General features: G+C 40.2%; 1 protein-coding gene across 1 annotated transcript in view; it reads right to left on the bottom strand.

The window, feature by feature from the left end:
• Window positions 1-4,247: 4,247 nt before the first annotated feature.
• TRIML2 (tripartite motif family like 2) overlaps window positions 4,248-17,341 on the bottom strand; it is a 26,829-nt gene continuing 13,735 nt past the window's right edge. Inside the window, 6 exon segments of the mRNA XM_082375443.1 lie at window positions 4,248-7,946; window positions 11,572-11,672; window positions 11,844-11,866; window positions 13,875-14,028; window positions 14,030-14,103; window positions 15,192-15,386. Coding sequence (XP_082231569.1) covers window positions 7,375-7,946; window positions 11,572-11,672; window positions 11,844-11,866; window positions 13,875-14,028; window positions 14,030-14,103; window positions 15,192-15,386 — 1,119 coding nt within the window. The 3' untranslated portion in view covers window positions 4,248-7,374.

The raw sequence follows: 17,341 nt of genomic DNA, 5'->3' as shown, positions 1-17,341 counted from the left end.
ACATAGTGGCCTACTAAGACCAAACAAATATAATTTAGCAATTGGTTTTAGGCAGTTTACTCCTGAAAGATAAGACTATGAACCACCTAACACAGCTTGATTAGCAAGAACTGCAGCATGCCCACCAATACTCGTTAGGTACCTTGCCTGCTGGGATGACCAGCGCATGCTATGATGTCATAACCATGGCCCAACCTCTATCAGTTCTCTGCCTTGCAAAACACACCTTGGAAATTACATGGCTCAGGTCCTAAAACCATGCAATATTCTTCACTAGCTTCCCCATTTGAGACCCTACTTAGAGCCTCTTGAATTCCATTTTCTAATATCAATATTGATGAGTGCAAAGCCATTCTGATAATGGATTATACATCTGTGCCCTATTTTTTCTCCTTTTGGAAGTTGTTAGCATCTTCTCTTTATCCCTGATATTCTGTATTGGTGTGGATGTTTTCATTCACCACTCTGGCGAATATAAGGGACCCTTTTAATGCAAAATCCATCAATTTAAAATTTGTTTGAAATTTTCCTCCCCTCCCCCCTCACTTTCTGTTCTCTCTGGAAATCCCATTGGTTAGATGGCAAAGTTCCTGGATTAGATAGATATAAATAGGTTGATTTACCTTTGCTTTTTCAGCTATTTTTCATCTTCTTGCTCTCTTCTCTGGGATTTTTTCTTCTTCCAGCTTTTTAACTGAATTTCACTACTGCTGTTTTTTATATTGCTAAGTTCTTTCTTTTTTTTTTTTTTAATACATACACAGTATTTCTAGAATCTTTTCGTCTCTCTGAGGATATTTAATGATAGTTTTGAGGTTTTCCTTTAAATTCCACTTCTTACTGTTGGTCTTTGTCTTTCGTTTTCCAGATATGTCTTAAATATCACTTGTTGTCCATTTAAAGGTGATTGGGAAACTATGTGGGATGCCGAATACCAGGTCTTTTCCCTTAAGCAACTTTGCTCTTGGTTCAATGTTCTGTCTTGGGGCAATAGATAAACCTGATTGCCAATATTCGAGAAGCCAGGTGGGTAGGGACCTGGGTCTCACTCTTCAATATGCAGGACCTAACTTATTTTCTCTTTCCATTATGGTTATCTCACCATCAACCAAACATTAAGAAAAAGGCCGTTTTTATTTATTTATTTATGCAATTTATTTTTAACAAGAAGTCCATTTACCAAATATTTAATGAGTGGCTACTGTGGGACATTCACAGTATTTAAGGAGAGATACACTGGTAAATAAAGATACCGTTTCCAAAGGAAAAATGCATTCTTTAAGTATACTCTATGAAAGTATGCCTGCATTGTCAAACAAAAAGAATAAGCCACTAACCTTCCACTGGGGGAACAAAACCCATCACGTTCTCAACTAGCCAATATATATTTTTTGACACAGTGATATTAGGTAGCATCTTCTCTTGGACCTAGTTTTTAAAATGATAGACTTTCGATCCTCGTGTAAGAACTCTCATTTAGAGAAATGTCCCAAAGAGAGGAACTGCAAATGCTTCAAGGCTGAGAAACCATTAACTAAAACAGGGCTCTCAAGAATTTGGATTTTGATACTTATGGGAAAGCCAGGGGAAATTTCCCAGAGTAACCTTCATAGGCTTATGGGGAAATGGCTCTTGGGATTTTTAATTAGTACACAATCTTAACCTGTAATGGTATTTTTTTTAATTAATTAATTAAAAAAATTTTTCTTGGCTGCGTTGGATCTATCGTTGCTGTGCACGGGCTTTCTCTAGTTGCATCAAGAGGGGGCTACTCTTCCTTGCGGTGCGCGGGCTTCTCGCGGCAGTGGCTTCTCTTGTTGCGGAGCACGGGCTCTAGGCGTGTGGGCTTCAGTAGCCCTGGCTCACAGGCTCTAGAGCGCAGGCTCAGTAGTTGTGGCACACGGGCTTAGTTGCTCCGCGGCATGTGGGCTCCTCCCGGACCAGGACTCGAACCCTTGTCCCCTGCATTGGCAGATGGATTAACCACTTAATTAACCACTGCACCACCAGGGAAGTCCTGGGGAAGACATGTGATGGATAGTCACATGTATTTTTCGTAAGTTTTTGAAAAGAGGCTGGTATGTCACACACCTCCTCCAGTTCCTCAAATCACTCTAGACCCAGGAAACTAGTATCCCTGCCTTTCCCTCCATAACAAGCCATGTAACTCCATGATGAAGATAAGGATAGTATATTCTCAGAGGAAATTCACATTTATAGTCCCTGGACTAAAATTCACTCATGTTTGAAGTTCTGAATCTCAACATCAAACATAGGAATAGCTTTTAGCTTTAGAAATGTCACAGGCCACACAAAGAGTTAGGGAGACTGCAGCCAGTACCCTTAGACCACTCCCTTTTTCAAATAGAAAACCCACCAGCATCTGGAATCACCACATAGTTCTCCTATCTGAAATAAGAAACACAAATACAGGGTAATCTTTAGCTGATTTCATTACGATGAACACAAAGCTCATTAGAAGTACTCATTTAGGGAAAAAAAAGCTTACTCACATAAGGTTTCAAAATAGTATACAAATACATAAATACATTTCATGAAAATAATTTTATTGTCTCCATTGACTGCTTCTTTTGAGAAATGTGAATTTCACTTTCATCTTTACTAGGCCTCAACTTCCCTCACATTCCCCTCCAGTCAACCTCAGATCTCACTGAATAACTTTAGGGATATACAATCTGGGTGTAAAGAAATGAATAGCTTCATTTTTCAAGAGTTTGTATCACTATTTGGTGGTTTTTTAGTGTATTTTTGATTCAGTAAAATAAAAAACATCTATCTCTTAGAAGAATCAAATGAGGTAATACATATAAAGCATTTGGAAGCTTATTTTGAAGATAGTATATGTACAAACTTAAATTTTAATATGTAATATTTAAATTCAACAACGCTTTTTCACCCTACCACGTTCATTTACTGCTGCAGATAATTCCTCTCACTTGGGGGTAAGTTTCTAATCTCACACTTGTCTCTCTTCAAGGCAAATGTCCCATTCTGTTGTATACTTTCCAATTTGTCAGGACAGCTAAAATGCAAGCTTCTCCAATTTTTTCCATTCCCCATCCATGTGCTTTTTTTTAAAATTAATTAATTAATTAACTAATTATTTTTGGCTATGTTGGGTCTTCGTTTCTGTGCGAGGGCTTTCTCTAGTTGCGGCAAGCGGGGGCCACTCTTCATCACGGTGCGCGGGCCTCTCACTATCGTGGCCTCTCTTGTTGCAGAGCACAGGCTCCAGACGCGCAGGCTCAGTAGCTGTGGCTCACGGGCCCAGTTGCTCCGCGGCATGTGGGATCTTCCCAGACCAGGGCTCGAACCCGTGTCCCCTGCATTAGCAGGCAGATTCTCAACCACTGCGCCACCAGGGAAGCCCCCATCCATGTGCTTTTTAACTTGTTTACCACTGATGGCATTTATCACATTCTAATCAGGGACTTCAAGAAATCAAAGTTTCAAATCACTTGCCCATTCTCCATGAATTAATTATCTCTTCTATCCGAATTCCTTTTCTTTATCCAAAATCAAAAAAACTAATGGCAGTGAGGCCACTTACCTTTTCTTCTTTTAGCCCCCAGATTATCTCAGGCAGACTGTCCTGACTCTCAGGGGAAGGTAGCCGGTCTAGATTGGTATGGGCTTAATTCTTAACCCAGAAACGTGTTAGTAGTTCAGCTATAAGAATCTCTGAAGTGTTCTACAAAGGTGTAAAGAAGTCATTTCGAGTTACAACTACAGAATGGAACTGGATTTTTTTACTTAAGTGTTTTGCCCAAGGTACATTTATCATATGCAAAGTGTTCTAAGGGTAGAGATGTGTCCCCAGTGTGGTGGGACAATCCTACATGTTCTAAAACACTGGAGGCTCCTCCAATGGCCTGAGAATTCCTAGGTCTTACCTAGCACAGTTATCCAAGACATACAGTTTCTTTTTTTTTTTTTTTAATTTTATTTATTTATTTATGGCTGTGTTGGGTCTTCGTTTCTGTGCTAGGGCTTTCTCTAGTTGCGGCAAGTGGGGGCCACTCTTCATCGCGGTGCGCGGGCCTCTCACTATCGTGGCCTCTCTTGTTGCGGAGCATAGGCTCCAGACGCACAGGCTCAGCAATTGTGGCTCACGGGCCTAGTTGCTCCGCGGCATGTGGGATCTTCCCAGACCAGGGCTCGAACCCGTGTCCCCTGCATTGGCAGGCAGATTCTCAACCACTGTGCCACCAGGGAAGCCCCATACAGTTTCTTAAAGTGACTTCCAATTATACCTTACCCAATCAACAATCTTCTAAGACAGCAGGCTGACTGGCGGCCCCAGTCATACGAACCACACATGCTTACTCATTACTAAAGAAGGCATCCAAGGTTCACCTTAATCTCTGACCTAAAAGCCCACCTCCCCAGCACTATCACCACACATCTTAACCTTTTAAGACTTAAAATTACAAGCCACACAAAAGGCTGGAGTCACTGACCAAACCAGTTGTTCTCTGTTTGCGTTTACTGACTTTCTTCTTAATCTTGGCTCCATGTTGTAAATCACCCACGGAGTTTTGGAAAAGTGATTCCTGGATTCCAGTCCCAGAGATCTTGATGTAATTAGTGGGGGGGGGGGGGGGTAAAGGGTGATGGGGGTAAGGGGTGATGATTTTTTAAAAAATCCTCAGGTGCTTACAGGATACACAGAATCTGCAGACCTGCTGCTGTATGTGAAAAACTCTTTTCATACTAACCCGTCTGCTATGGGTTAAATTGTGTCGTCCCCCACCACCCCCCATGTCCCCCCAAGAGTCCTAACTCCCCGTACCTCAGATGTAACCTCATCTGGAAATAGGGTCACTATTAAGTTACAATGAACCCATACTGTAGGGTGGGCCCCAAACCCAATGTAACTGATGCCCTTATTTATTTTAAAAAGGCCATGTGTAGAGACAGAGACACAGGGAGGACACCAAGTGAAGACAGAAGCAGAGAAGGGAGTGATATATCAATTAGACAAAGAACAAAGATTTCCAGCAAACCACCAGAAGCTAGGAGAGAGGCATGCGACCATCTTCAGAAGGAAACAGCCCTGCCAACACCTTCATTTGTACCCTTCAGAACTATGAAAAAAGGCATTTCTGTTGCTTAAGCCACCCAGTTTGTGGTATTTCATTATGGCTGCCCTAACAAACTAAACCACCAGTTCACCTGAATTTATTTACTGACCTTTTCATTTTGACATGGGTGCACCTCCCTTCCAAGACTTTAACCAATAACCATCACCCATCCAGCTCCATAATATACAACACTACTTACTGCTTTTTCCTCACTTTCAATATGTATTTGAGAATTTATGTGCTAAGGACTGTTTAACACAAGATAAAAGAATGAACAGAAACAAGTACAGTCCTTACTCTCATGGAATTTAGTCTAGTGGGAAAGGCAGTCAAAGAATCGTCCAAATAAATATAAAATTGCAACTGTGCTTTGCATAAAAGAAGCTGTAACTGGTGCAATGATGTCCCAGGATTCTCCCTTGTTAAGTTTGTCAAGGAAGACTGCTTCGAGGAGCAACACTTAAGCTAAGATCTAAATTAGCGAAAAAGGGGAGAGTGGTGACTGAAGTCAGGGAAGTGTATGTGCAAAGTCTCTGTGACTGGCGGAAGGATACACTAGGCATCCATTTATTCAGAGGGTCAGTAGGCTGTGCTAAAGTATTATTTTCAAAGGCTAAAATTCATGATCCTCATACAAATATTGACAGTGATATGTCAGAGATTTTGCTCAACTCAGTAATTAGTTAGGGAACCAGTTAGAGAGTTAAGTTTGTTGCAAGAGAAATGAGAAGCAGTTTAAATAAAATTGCTTAGGGTAGATCCAAAACTGGTTAATACTCTACATGGTAATAAAACAAAAACCTTTAAGGATTTCTTTTCTACCAGATAATTTGAGTTAACATGTAACTTCAGTGTCTGGGTTCTCATCAGCTGGTAACTACCAAAGTCAATCGCAGATGCATTTTCCTAAATAATTTAAATAATCTTTGTGTGTTGGTTAGACAATGTCTCAGACTGACATTGGTAGGACATGCTGCATTCTCTTTTGGTTTCTAAGTTTGGGAAAGTAGTTAGTTCTTAAGAGTCAAGTTGTAGAGGCAGGAGAAATTTGAGGTAAGATGAAGGTGAAGATTTAGACTCATACATACAATTATTATTAAATTCTCACATTTCCCTATATAGTCAATTGTCATCTTTCCCACAGGAAATTGGGAAGGGGTTTGAGAACCATTGCTCTGAGTTTTAAATCTCAGTGTTTCAAATGATTATCTAACTTCCAGCTCACTCACCTGAGCTAGCCCCCACTTCTCAGATCAGGGCTACTTTCCCCTTAAGTCTTGTGATTTGATGTGAAGATATGCAATGACTTTTTACAGGCTTACATTTTTTTCAAATTTGAGACAGAGGTTGCTTTTAAAATGATGATCCAGGTTTAATTCCTTACCCTTGTACCTTATTAGATACTTAACAGCTATGTGACTTTAGGAAAATTAAATCGCCTCTGGGCCTCAGCTTCTACATTTGAATAATAAAGATCAATACACACTTACAGGTTGTTAAAAACATAAAGGGAGATACACTATGATAAACCTTTCATTAAAAGTTCCTCTAATAAATAATTTTGTTGTCTTTTCAGCATTGTATGACCACCCCTGAACAAGGCTCTAGGAAAAAATTTTCAGTGGATTATCAAATAGAGAAAGATGAAGGCAAATACAAGACACCACTACAACATGACTTAATGTAATAGTTTTTCAAAGCAGTGAACTATCAGTCTTCTTTTAAGAAATCTAATTTTCCTTGTAAGAGAGAAGTTGGATACTTGAAATATTTTTAAAATACATTTTCTGCAACATCTCCTCCCCACTGAGATAAGGTACCCAGGGAAATTAAGTTGTCCTCTATTTGGAATGATGTTAGAAGTCCTGACAATGTCAGGAATAGGATGTCTCCATTCTACATGTCACTCTGATGATAGCCTCAAATCTAAAGTCTTGATTATACCCAATTCTGTTTTCAGAAATCTCTAGAGTCCTTAACCTAGTCTTAAGGATCCCAGACTATTTCCGTCTCTAATTTCCCAATCTTATGCTGCATAGGCATTTGCTGTTCTAATTAACGTGGAGTCCTTCAGTTATTATCATCCATGATTCAGGTTAAATGTAACCTCTTCCATGAAATGGGTGTTGAAAGCCATATGAATGCAAAGGCTCTGGGGTGTTAACCTGGGTTCCAACTCAAGTGCTAAAAATCTTTTATTGGATTACTTTGTAAAATAATTTATATAAAGTCATGCTTGTAACATTCTGGCCTCTTGTGGTCTTAGATTTCACACCAAAGAAGATTGAGGGCTAAGAGTACCATTACAAGAAGAAACATGAGGGAGGCAGATGCTCAGAGAGTCTGAATTCATGCCTCCATTTGAAATACAAAGAGAAAATACAGGCCTGAGAGCTCCTTGGAAGGCGAGATAAGAGAAATTGTAGATGAGGGATCTCTTTGTCACATCATAGAAGGATATCTGCCCATACTCATAGTCCAGGAAAACGCCAACTCTGTGCATCTGCTCTCTCAAGGAAACCCTTTTTAAAGGGGGGAAGGCCCAGAAAGTATAATCAGTTCCCATCATGGATCCTGTGAATAAGACCTTATCTCCGGAAGCACTTCTGCTGGCAGAGCTTCTGTGTACGCCCAGCTGCCACTGTGTTGCCTTTTCCACATCCACCTCCCAGTAGTGCCGCCCTGAGGTGAAGCGCTCCACACCCAACACAGTGGCGCTGAAGTCAAATCTCTCTGGGCGACTGGGTACCTCCTGCTGCACATTTCTGAGCCTCACACTTCTCAGATCCTCAGATAAGACCAGACAGGGATGAGCTGTTTCAGGGTCCAAAGTTACAGGTCCTGCAGGGAGAAAGAAAGTTAGGTAACCTAGGGGTTTGTCAGTGCCAGAGACGCATGATGTCTAACATGCAGGGGCTTCCTCGTGAGTGGGCACGAGTCTCAGGCACAGATATGGGAGAGGCAATCTAGGAGAGTACAGATAAAGGGACCCCTAAGCTCTGCTTCAAGAAATGGGGGAATTCCCTGGTGGCCTAGTGGTTATGACTCCCGTGCTTCCAATGCAGGGGACGTGGGTTCGATCCCTGGGCAGGGAACTAAGATCCCACATGCCGTGCAGCGCAGCCAAAAAAGAAAAAAAAAAAGAAATGGCCATCACAGAGGAACAGAGTCAATAAGATAATGGAAGGAGATGAAAATGAAATCTATCTGAGGAAGAAGAACAAAACAATGAATAATGAACTACGGAGAGGTTTAGAAATACCTCTCAAAACAGAAAGGAATTCTGCCAGGCTGTAAAAATGACCTGATACTCAGTCCTAGCCCAGTATCACCTGAGACCCAACTCTAGTCCCTAAAGATCTTCTCCAAGCCTGAACAGCCAGAAACATGAAGTCTCCTAATAGAGCAGTTGATTCATGGCTCTATCCTGTGACTGAACTGCTTTCTTCATCTTAAATATCACCAAGATGTGACAGATACTTAGAAACTGCTGCCAGCAGGCCCTTAATATTGAGTAAATCAGAAGAGAACATATCAGAGGCCAGAAATCCTGTGAGAATCCTCCAGAAAAATCAAGCTGAGATCAAGAACGCTCACTGTGATTTCTTATACGTGAATGAAAGTGGTACGTGTCTTCATATCGCTAACTGTTCCTTCTCATTTCTTTCTGTTCAACTTTTAAATATTCTGATTTCTCAGGGATTGGTCCTGGGTCTTCCTTTTCACTACTTGTATTCTTTTCCCCTAAGTGCCTTCATCTAGCCTCAGTTTTAAATATCTTCTATATGTTCATGACTTACTCCATAAAAAAGTTGACAAATACCAGTTGGACAAAACGCAGAAATTTCAAACATACTCCATCCAAAATGGAACTCCAAACCTATCCCTTCCCAGTTTCTACTTTTCAGTAGAACACTTACTGCTTTATAGTTGGTCAAACCATAAACCTGTAGTAGTCCTTGATTTCTTTCTTTAACATCTAATCCAGCAGTAAGTTTCATGGGCAAATGAACTTAAATCTCTGCACTTAATTCATATCATTATTAAAGTGGTCTTAAAAGCCACAAGCCTTGAATTTTAAATTTCAACTTGTCCTAGGCTCCTAGTATTTCCAGAAGACTGGCAGAAATAAATGCAGATTTTTCTCTAGAAGTGTGTACACCTTCATTCCTGTCTTCAAAGAACTTCTAAAAATAATATTTAAGGAAAAAAGGAAAGCTTACTGTTAAAAAAATCATTAACCACACACTCAAAGTAAAAAAGTACTACTGAGTGAGACTAGCAGAAATAAATCTGAAGGACTTCCCTGGTGGCGCAGTGGTTAAGAATCCGCCTGCCAATGCAGGGGACAGGGGTTTGATCCCTAGTCTGGGAAGATCCCACACACCACGGAGCAACTAAGCCCGTGTGCCACAACGACTGAGCCTGCGCTCTAGAGCCCGTGAGCCACAACTACTGAGCCCACATGCCACAACTACTGAAGCCTGCACGCCTAGAGCCTGTGCTCTGCAACAAAAGAAGCCACTGCAATGAGAAGCCAGTGCGTTACAACGAATAGTAGCCCCCGCTTGCAGCAGTGAAGACCCAATGCAACCAAAAATAATAAATAAATAAATAAATAAATAAATTTATTTAAAAAAAATCTGAAGAACTTTACATACTGGAATTGCTAGGCACAAACTCTACAATAATTTTTGCTTACTATGTTTAAAAAAAAAAGAAAAACTTAAAAGTATCTATAGAATATAGGAATCTAAAGAAAGCAAGACTAAGTGGATTTGACAAAGAACTGATTATCTAGAAATAGAAATAAAATGTATTAAATAAAGTGCCAATGGATGATTACAAGAAAGCTACAGAAAAATATGTCTCATTAGCATAAATGCAAAAATTCTTTAAAACCCATTACTACACTGAATCTGGCAATATGTAAAATGGCTAAAACATTATTACCAAGAGTTTATCTTGGGAATGCAAGGGTGGTTCAACATATGAAGCAAATATAATTCACCATATCAATATATGAAGGAAAAAAATATTTTGGTAGATATAGAAAAAAGCATCTAATAAATTCAACATCTGTTCATGATACAAAGTTTTAGTGAATCAGGAGTAGACGGGGAACTTCCTCAACTTGACAAAAGGCAACTATGAAAAACCTACAGCTAACATTAAACTTAAAGGTGAAAAACAATGCTTTCTTTCTTTCTTCCTAAGATCAGGAAGAAGGTAGATGATTCTCACCATTCCTATTCACCATCATATTGAAGGCCCTAGTAAGTGCAATAGGTAAGAAGAAAACAGAAAAGGCTTACAGAAAGGAAGAAAAAAATTGTCTGTATTTATAGATTACTTGAATATCTTTGTAGAGAATCCCCTGAAAATCTATAAAAGTCACTAGATCTAATAAATCAGTTTAGCACAGTTGTAAGATACAATGTCAATCAATATACACAAATGAATACTTCTGTATACCATCAATAGACTAGAAATAAATAAAATTTCAATTAGAAGTTGATATTTAATTCCATGAATAGAACTAAAAAATACTTAGGTATCTGTCTAATTAAATATGTACAATATTAGCTGAAAACTACAAAACACTGTTGAGAGAAATCAAAGACGACCTAAATAAATGGAGATATACCACCATATCCCTAAATTGTTCTATAGATTCAGTGTAATACCAATCAAAACCCCAGCAGGTTTTTTGTAGATGCCAACAAGCTCATTTTAAAATTTATGTGGAGAAGGATTTAGAGTAGCCAAAATTATTTTTGAAGGAACAAATCTGGAGAACTCACAGTGCCCAATTTTAAGACTTTTTGTAACCAATCAAGCCAACGTGGTATTAGCAAAAGGATAGATACAATGATCAATGGACCTATTAGACTTGACATAGATCTGCTCGTATGTGCCCATGGATTTTCAACAAATGATGTTGGAACAATTGGATACATACATGTACTAAAAGAGGAGGGGAGTTGTACCATATCTCGGATCGTACATAAATATTAACTTTAGGGGTCCCACTGGCAGTCCAGTGGTTAAGACCCTGCGCTTCCACTGGCTCGATCCCTGGTCAGGGAACTAAGATTCCGCATGCCACACAGTGCAGCCAAAAAACAAACACACACAACTTTAAATGAACAATAGACCTAAATGCAAAAACTAAAACTGTAAAAATTCTAGAAGGAAATCTTTGTTGGGGTAAAAAAAGATTTCTTAGGACACAAAAAGCATACACCATTTAAAAAAGAAAAAGGTAACTTCAAAATCTAAAACTTCTGCTCTTCAAAAGACACTATTAGGCAAATGAAAATATAAACCACAGGAGAAATATTTGCAAATAGAGTCATTTTAAATCCTTAAGCTATCTGGAGCTACCTACTTATGGTAGGATGTTCATTTTATCCTCAAATACAAATATAAAGTGTCCTGTGATCATGGATGTGTGTCAACTCACTTTGCAGCACTTCTAGCATTTTGCTCATTCCTGTTATTTGGCATAAACTCAGGTCTGTGATTCGGGCGGGCTCTAGACACTGAAGCAGTAGTGACTCACTCCTGTTAAAGAAAGGACAATCTCAGTTACCTGTGCAGACCCCAGGCCCCTCCATCCAGAGGATGGATCTCATTACATGGCCTTGCTATCCGCACCCCAACATCTCTAACCCCTGTGTGCTCACAAATCAGACTGTGAATCTGACCTAAGTGTTTCCAAAATGAATCACTTACCTTTCCAAAGAATATCTTGCATTCTATGGGGTGAAAAGAGACAAAATTACTAGCGGGTATTTGAGCCAAGCCCTTTGTGAATTGTGCTCATGAAAAGTATTTTCTCTTATAATAATGAAACTCGATTTCCATGTAATTTCTTCAGCCTCATGGTGCTAATTCTCAGATACCAAATTTCGACACTGAATAGGAAAAGTCAGAAAAATGCTTGAAATCACTGTTATATTCCCAAGGGAAATAATCTTCTATACCTCAAATTCACAATGCTCCACATTCAAATTCTGCCCATTTGCTTTCTATCCTGGGGCTGGCAGGAATTGAGCCTGCTGCCCCGCGTCCTCCGCCCGGGCTTCCTGCAGCCACGGAGACAGGCGTAGCCTCGTGGGGCGGGGGGCGGGGGGCGGGGCGGGCTCTGGGGGTCCCTGCCCCGGGAGGGTCCACCTGTGGGAAGTGTGGGCTTTGTTCCCCGAAGAGGGGCCTGCTGAGCCCTGGGTGGCAGGGCGGGGGTATATCTGGGACACCCTGGGCCCCAGCCAGCCCTGTGGTGACCCACTCAGGCCTTGGGCAGATGCAGGAAGGGGGGGACCCGGGGGCGCACGGGGCGGGGCCCCTGACCCGCGCTGGGTGTGGGAATGGGCCTTCGTGTGGCCGCAAGTGCTTCTGTCCCCTGTGGGTGTTGGGGCGTGGGTGTTCCTGGGCGGGTGGGAACCCAGGGGCGGCCGGTGGAGGGGCAGGGCGCCCTCGGGGACTCCTGAGAGGCAGCGGGTTCAGGACCTGGGGGTGGCAGGCCCAGTAGGAAGCCCCCTGTGGGGAGGGGCTGGGGGGCCTGGCAGGTGGCAGGGGTGGGGAGGGGACATCCTTCAGAGGGTGGGAGCCACGGGCATGGTGGGGCACCTAGACCCTGGGGTGTGCCGGCTGCCCTGTTCTTCAGCCCCTGAAACAGAGGTTCCCGGACTCCAGGGCCTTGTGATTGACTGAGGCCCCCGGGGCGTTTCTGCGATGGGGCTCGGTCTTGCTGTTTATCTTGTTGGAATTTAAAGTTGAAGAGATTTAGAAATTGCTCTTTAGTCATTCATTTAAAACAATAATAAACTCATTAGTTATTAAAAACAAACAAACAAACAAGAAAAGAATTGAGCCTGCTAAGCTGGGGATGGTGGCTGGAACCAGGTCAGGAACTGAACATAATTGGGTCACACCTATCTGCACTGTCCGGAACTAGGCGTGGCTCTAGAACAGAACCTAAGGGTTTACGTGCAGGGGCTTCTCAGAGTACTCACATTGCAAATGTGGGCCTGTCAGAAGGATATAAACAGTCTTTAAAAGATAAACATTTACTTACTGAAAAGAGTAATGCATGTTACTGAACAAAATTTAAAATACACAATACTGGAAATTCCCTGGTGGTCCAGTGGTTAGGACTCTGCACTCTCACTGCCAAGGGCCGGGGTTCAGTCCCTGGTTGGGGAACTAAGATCCCACAAGCTGCGCAGCATGGCCAAAAATAAAAAATAAAAACTACAAAGAATCAAAACAGTTTAAAAAACACACAATACTATACAAGTAAGTCTCACCCTTGTTTCCCAAGGTTACTGCTGATTACAATGTTTGTGTTTATTTTGCCAGAGGTTGTCTGAATGTTAATGAGCATATACGTCTATACATATTCTCTAAATAACAAAAAGTTTTCTGCATTTTTTTTCACTTGATATCTTGAAGATAATCTTTTAGTGCGTTTAGAACTGCTTTACTTGTTTTTTTATGGTTGCAGAATATTCTATTGTATGGATACATCATAATCTGACTAACCAATTATTTACCTTATTAAAGGACATCTCAATTCATATTTACTACTGATCAGTGAAGCAGCTCTATACATACCATGATTTTATAATGAGTCATAATGCTTTTGGTAGCCTTCATGTATGACTGAAGATCACTGGGCACTGTGTTCTAGAACTGGCCCCTAATGAGTACTGTCCACTTCTCATTTCTCAAATACTGTAGTGAAGGTTATTCCCAGAATCTTACCTGGAGCAACGCTGAGGCAGATTGCCCACACTTCTTCTCCAGCTCTGTGGTGATCTTCTGGAGACTGCAGATCTGTTCAGAGAGCCTGACTTCACTCTCCCTCAGTTTACTCATGTTCTCTCTCCCCAAACAGTTCAGTCTCTGCAGAAGCATCCTTATTACTATTCAACAACTGACAATTTCTCTTATTCGCTAATTCAACCATCTCTTTAAAAACCTGCTTTACTGCCTGCCACCCCAGAAACAGACATAATTAGATAAGGCCAGGATATTCCTCTGTGTCAATCAAGACACCTCAATAGAAACTTGATTCTTTGACACAATATATTTATGTTGATGTGGACAGTATCCACATAGTCTACTTAATCAGTTCACAGCCTGGACCTAAAACAGACCACTTTTTGTTGCTGTGCAGTTTTGTTCAGGAAGTTTCCTATTTCCTTCATTAAATTCAAACTATGACTTATTATAATTTAATTAAAAATTAAATTCACTGATGAGAATAAAATAATCAAACCAGAAGGGATACCAGTTTCCCTTCTATCCTTGCAAAGAAGCTCCACCTAGTTAAATACACAAATGTTCCATGTTATTTTTTTCTTAACTCAAGTGATACCATATTATACTCCACTGCTGATCTGACAGCTTGCTTTTTTCTTAATAAATAATATGCTCTTGGAGAGCATTCCTTATCTATACATATAGAGCCATGTTATCTTTTCTAAATGCTGAAGAGCATTCCATTTTATGTCCTGTACAATGTAGTTCATGAGTCCAACATTGATGGATACAGGTTGTATCTACTCTCTTCCTATCAACAAATATTATAGTAATAATAACACCTAATACTTACATTACACAATAATGTACACACATACAAACACTATTTAAAGAGCTTTATGTAGATTATCATACTCAAGCTTCACAACAATATTATGAACTAAGGGCCATTATCCTCATTTTACAGCTAAGGAAACCAAGTCAGAGGTTAAGCAACATGTTTAAGGTCACCTAGAGGCTAGTAAATTGCAGAACCCAGATACGAATCTCATCAATCTGGCTTCAAAGACTACCTCAAAGCCACGGCTCTATACTGAAATAATTTTACCGCACTTCCTTACCCACGTGTCTTTTTATATGCATGTAAGTATATTTGCGAGATAAATTATCAGAAATAGAATTGCTGGATGACTATATTCCTTCTTTTAATAGATCCATGGTTGTCAGTGGATGTCTTATTCTGGAATTGACATACTGTTCAGCTCTTCTTTCTCTCATTTCCCAAATATTGTTAGGATGCCATGTTTCACATCTCACCTGTAGTATTTCCTGGAACTTCTCCTTTAGCTTTGTGGCAAACTCCATCAGTTGGTTCTGACTGGCTTCTCTCAAGTTCAGGTTGAATCCGCACCCTTGCGGGCTCTGGAAGTTCACTTTGTTTTCTTCAATCAGCAACCCGAACCTTATCCTATATTCAGACTCAATCATCGCTTTAAAATTCTGCTCTTCTTCCTTCACCATAGATGACAGAATTCAGGTTAAACACCACAGATAAATACCTATGGTTACTTTCCATCCATAATTTTAATATAAAGACAAGGAAATATAAAAGTACAGGGGAAGAAGTAACAGATATATAATACAAAGGACAGAGAGAATTTCAGAGTCAACATCAGCCAAGACATCAACACAATCTTAGAACATAAAATGCAGATGAAGAAATGTTAATTGACTTAGAAAACTGAGGAATCTATACAACTTCAGTGACCAAAAAGGAGACCAGGAAAACTGGAAGGCAGCACCAATGGCTTTTGCTGATGCTTTGGATAGGGGGTGTGAGAAAAGAGGAATCAAAGGGTGACTCTAAGGTTTTTAGACAAAGAATAGAGTTGCCAAAACATAGAAAGGAAAAGTTTGGAAGGGATAGACTCCAGAAGTGGGGAGTGTATCGGCAGCTCAGTGTGGGATATGTCGATTTTGATTAGTCGGTTAGCCATCCAAGGAGAGATGCTAGGCAGGAAGTCAGACGTGAAAACCCACCACTGGGAAGTCTGAGCTAAAGACATCCATTGGGAGTAGTCAGCTTAATGACCATATTTAACCTCATGACACTCTATAGAGTCAAGATTTATCAAGAGCCTGACTATTCTCACCACTTCTACCACCCCTCCCCCGCAGTTCACCATTACCTGTCCCTGACTATTGCAAACAGTCCCCTTCAGGTCCTCCGACCTGCGCTCTCACCCTCCTACAGTCTTATTCTCATTCAGCAGCTAGACTATTCCTATGAAAATGGAAGTTAGATCACATTACTGCTCTGTTCAAAAGTTTCCACTGGCTTCCTTTTTTCATTAAAAAATAATAAATTTTTAAAAAGAGAAGAAAAAAAAAAGAAAATCAACTTCCCTGTCAGATGTGGTCTTCTGATCTCATCACCTATTAGCCTCCACTTCCTTCATAACCCCAACCAAGTATACACCAGTCTTGAGATCGTTGTACTTGCCCTTCCCTCTGCCTAGAATATTCTTCCCACGACTGCACAGCTCACTTCCTCACCTCCTCGAGTCTTCTCAAAACCAATTTTGGAATGACAAGGTCCTGATCACTTTGTTTAAAAGTACATCCCATCACTCTTTCCTGCTTTTTAAATAAAATGTACAGCACTTACAATGTAACATACTACACATTTTACTTGTTTACCTCCACTAGAATGTCAATTGCACAAGGCCAGGATTGTTTGTTTTGTTTTTTTTTTTCTTTTCACTACTGAATCCCCAGCACCTAGCAAAGCTCCTGGCAAACAGTGGGACCCCAATATTTGTTAATATATGGTGCTTGGAGCTGAAAAAAATGCCTACCATCCTCAACTGGATGAGAATCTAGTATAACTGGCAGAACAGTTACATATGAAGGGAGGGTCTGAAATTAGAAGTGAAACGTGCATAATGGACCGTGATTCCTCAATTTGAATAGTAATTCTTTATTTATTTATTTACTTTTTATTGAAGTATAGTTGACACAATGTTGTGTTAGTTTCAGGTGTACAGCAAAGTGACTCAGTTACACATATATATTTCTCAGATTCTTTTCCCTATATGTAAAATAGATATATTTATAGATCTAAATATATATATCTATTTTATATATAGTACTTTATATGTTAATCCCAAGCTCCTAATTTATACCCCCGCACCCCAGAATAGTAATTTTTAAATTGCCCTTTAAATGGCTTCAGGATTTACATGGCCACCAAAAGTACATAAGATGCTCATTCTCCTATGGCATTGTTATAAACTGTGCTATCAATCTTTGCCAGTAAGGGATGCAAATGCCATCTCACTAGCAAATTTAATATAATTAATTTGTATTTCTCTTACCATGAGCTTATGAACCAATTCAGTATGTTCAAAAGATATCTGCATTTTCTTTTCTGTGAACTCTCATGTCTTTGATCATTTTTCTGTGGA

Source organism: Balaenoptera borealis, assembly GCF_965194805.1.
Source record: "Balaenoptera borealis genome assembly, chromosome: 21".
In the NCBI taxonomy this organism is placed as follows: domain Eukaryota; kingdom Metazoa; phylum Chordata; class Mammalia; order Artiodactyla; family Balaenopteridae; genus Balaenoptera; species Balaenoptera borealis.
The sequence above is the reverse complement of the archived record's forward strand: the minus strand, read 5'-3'. Positions and strand labels throughout refer to the sequence as shown.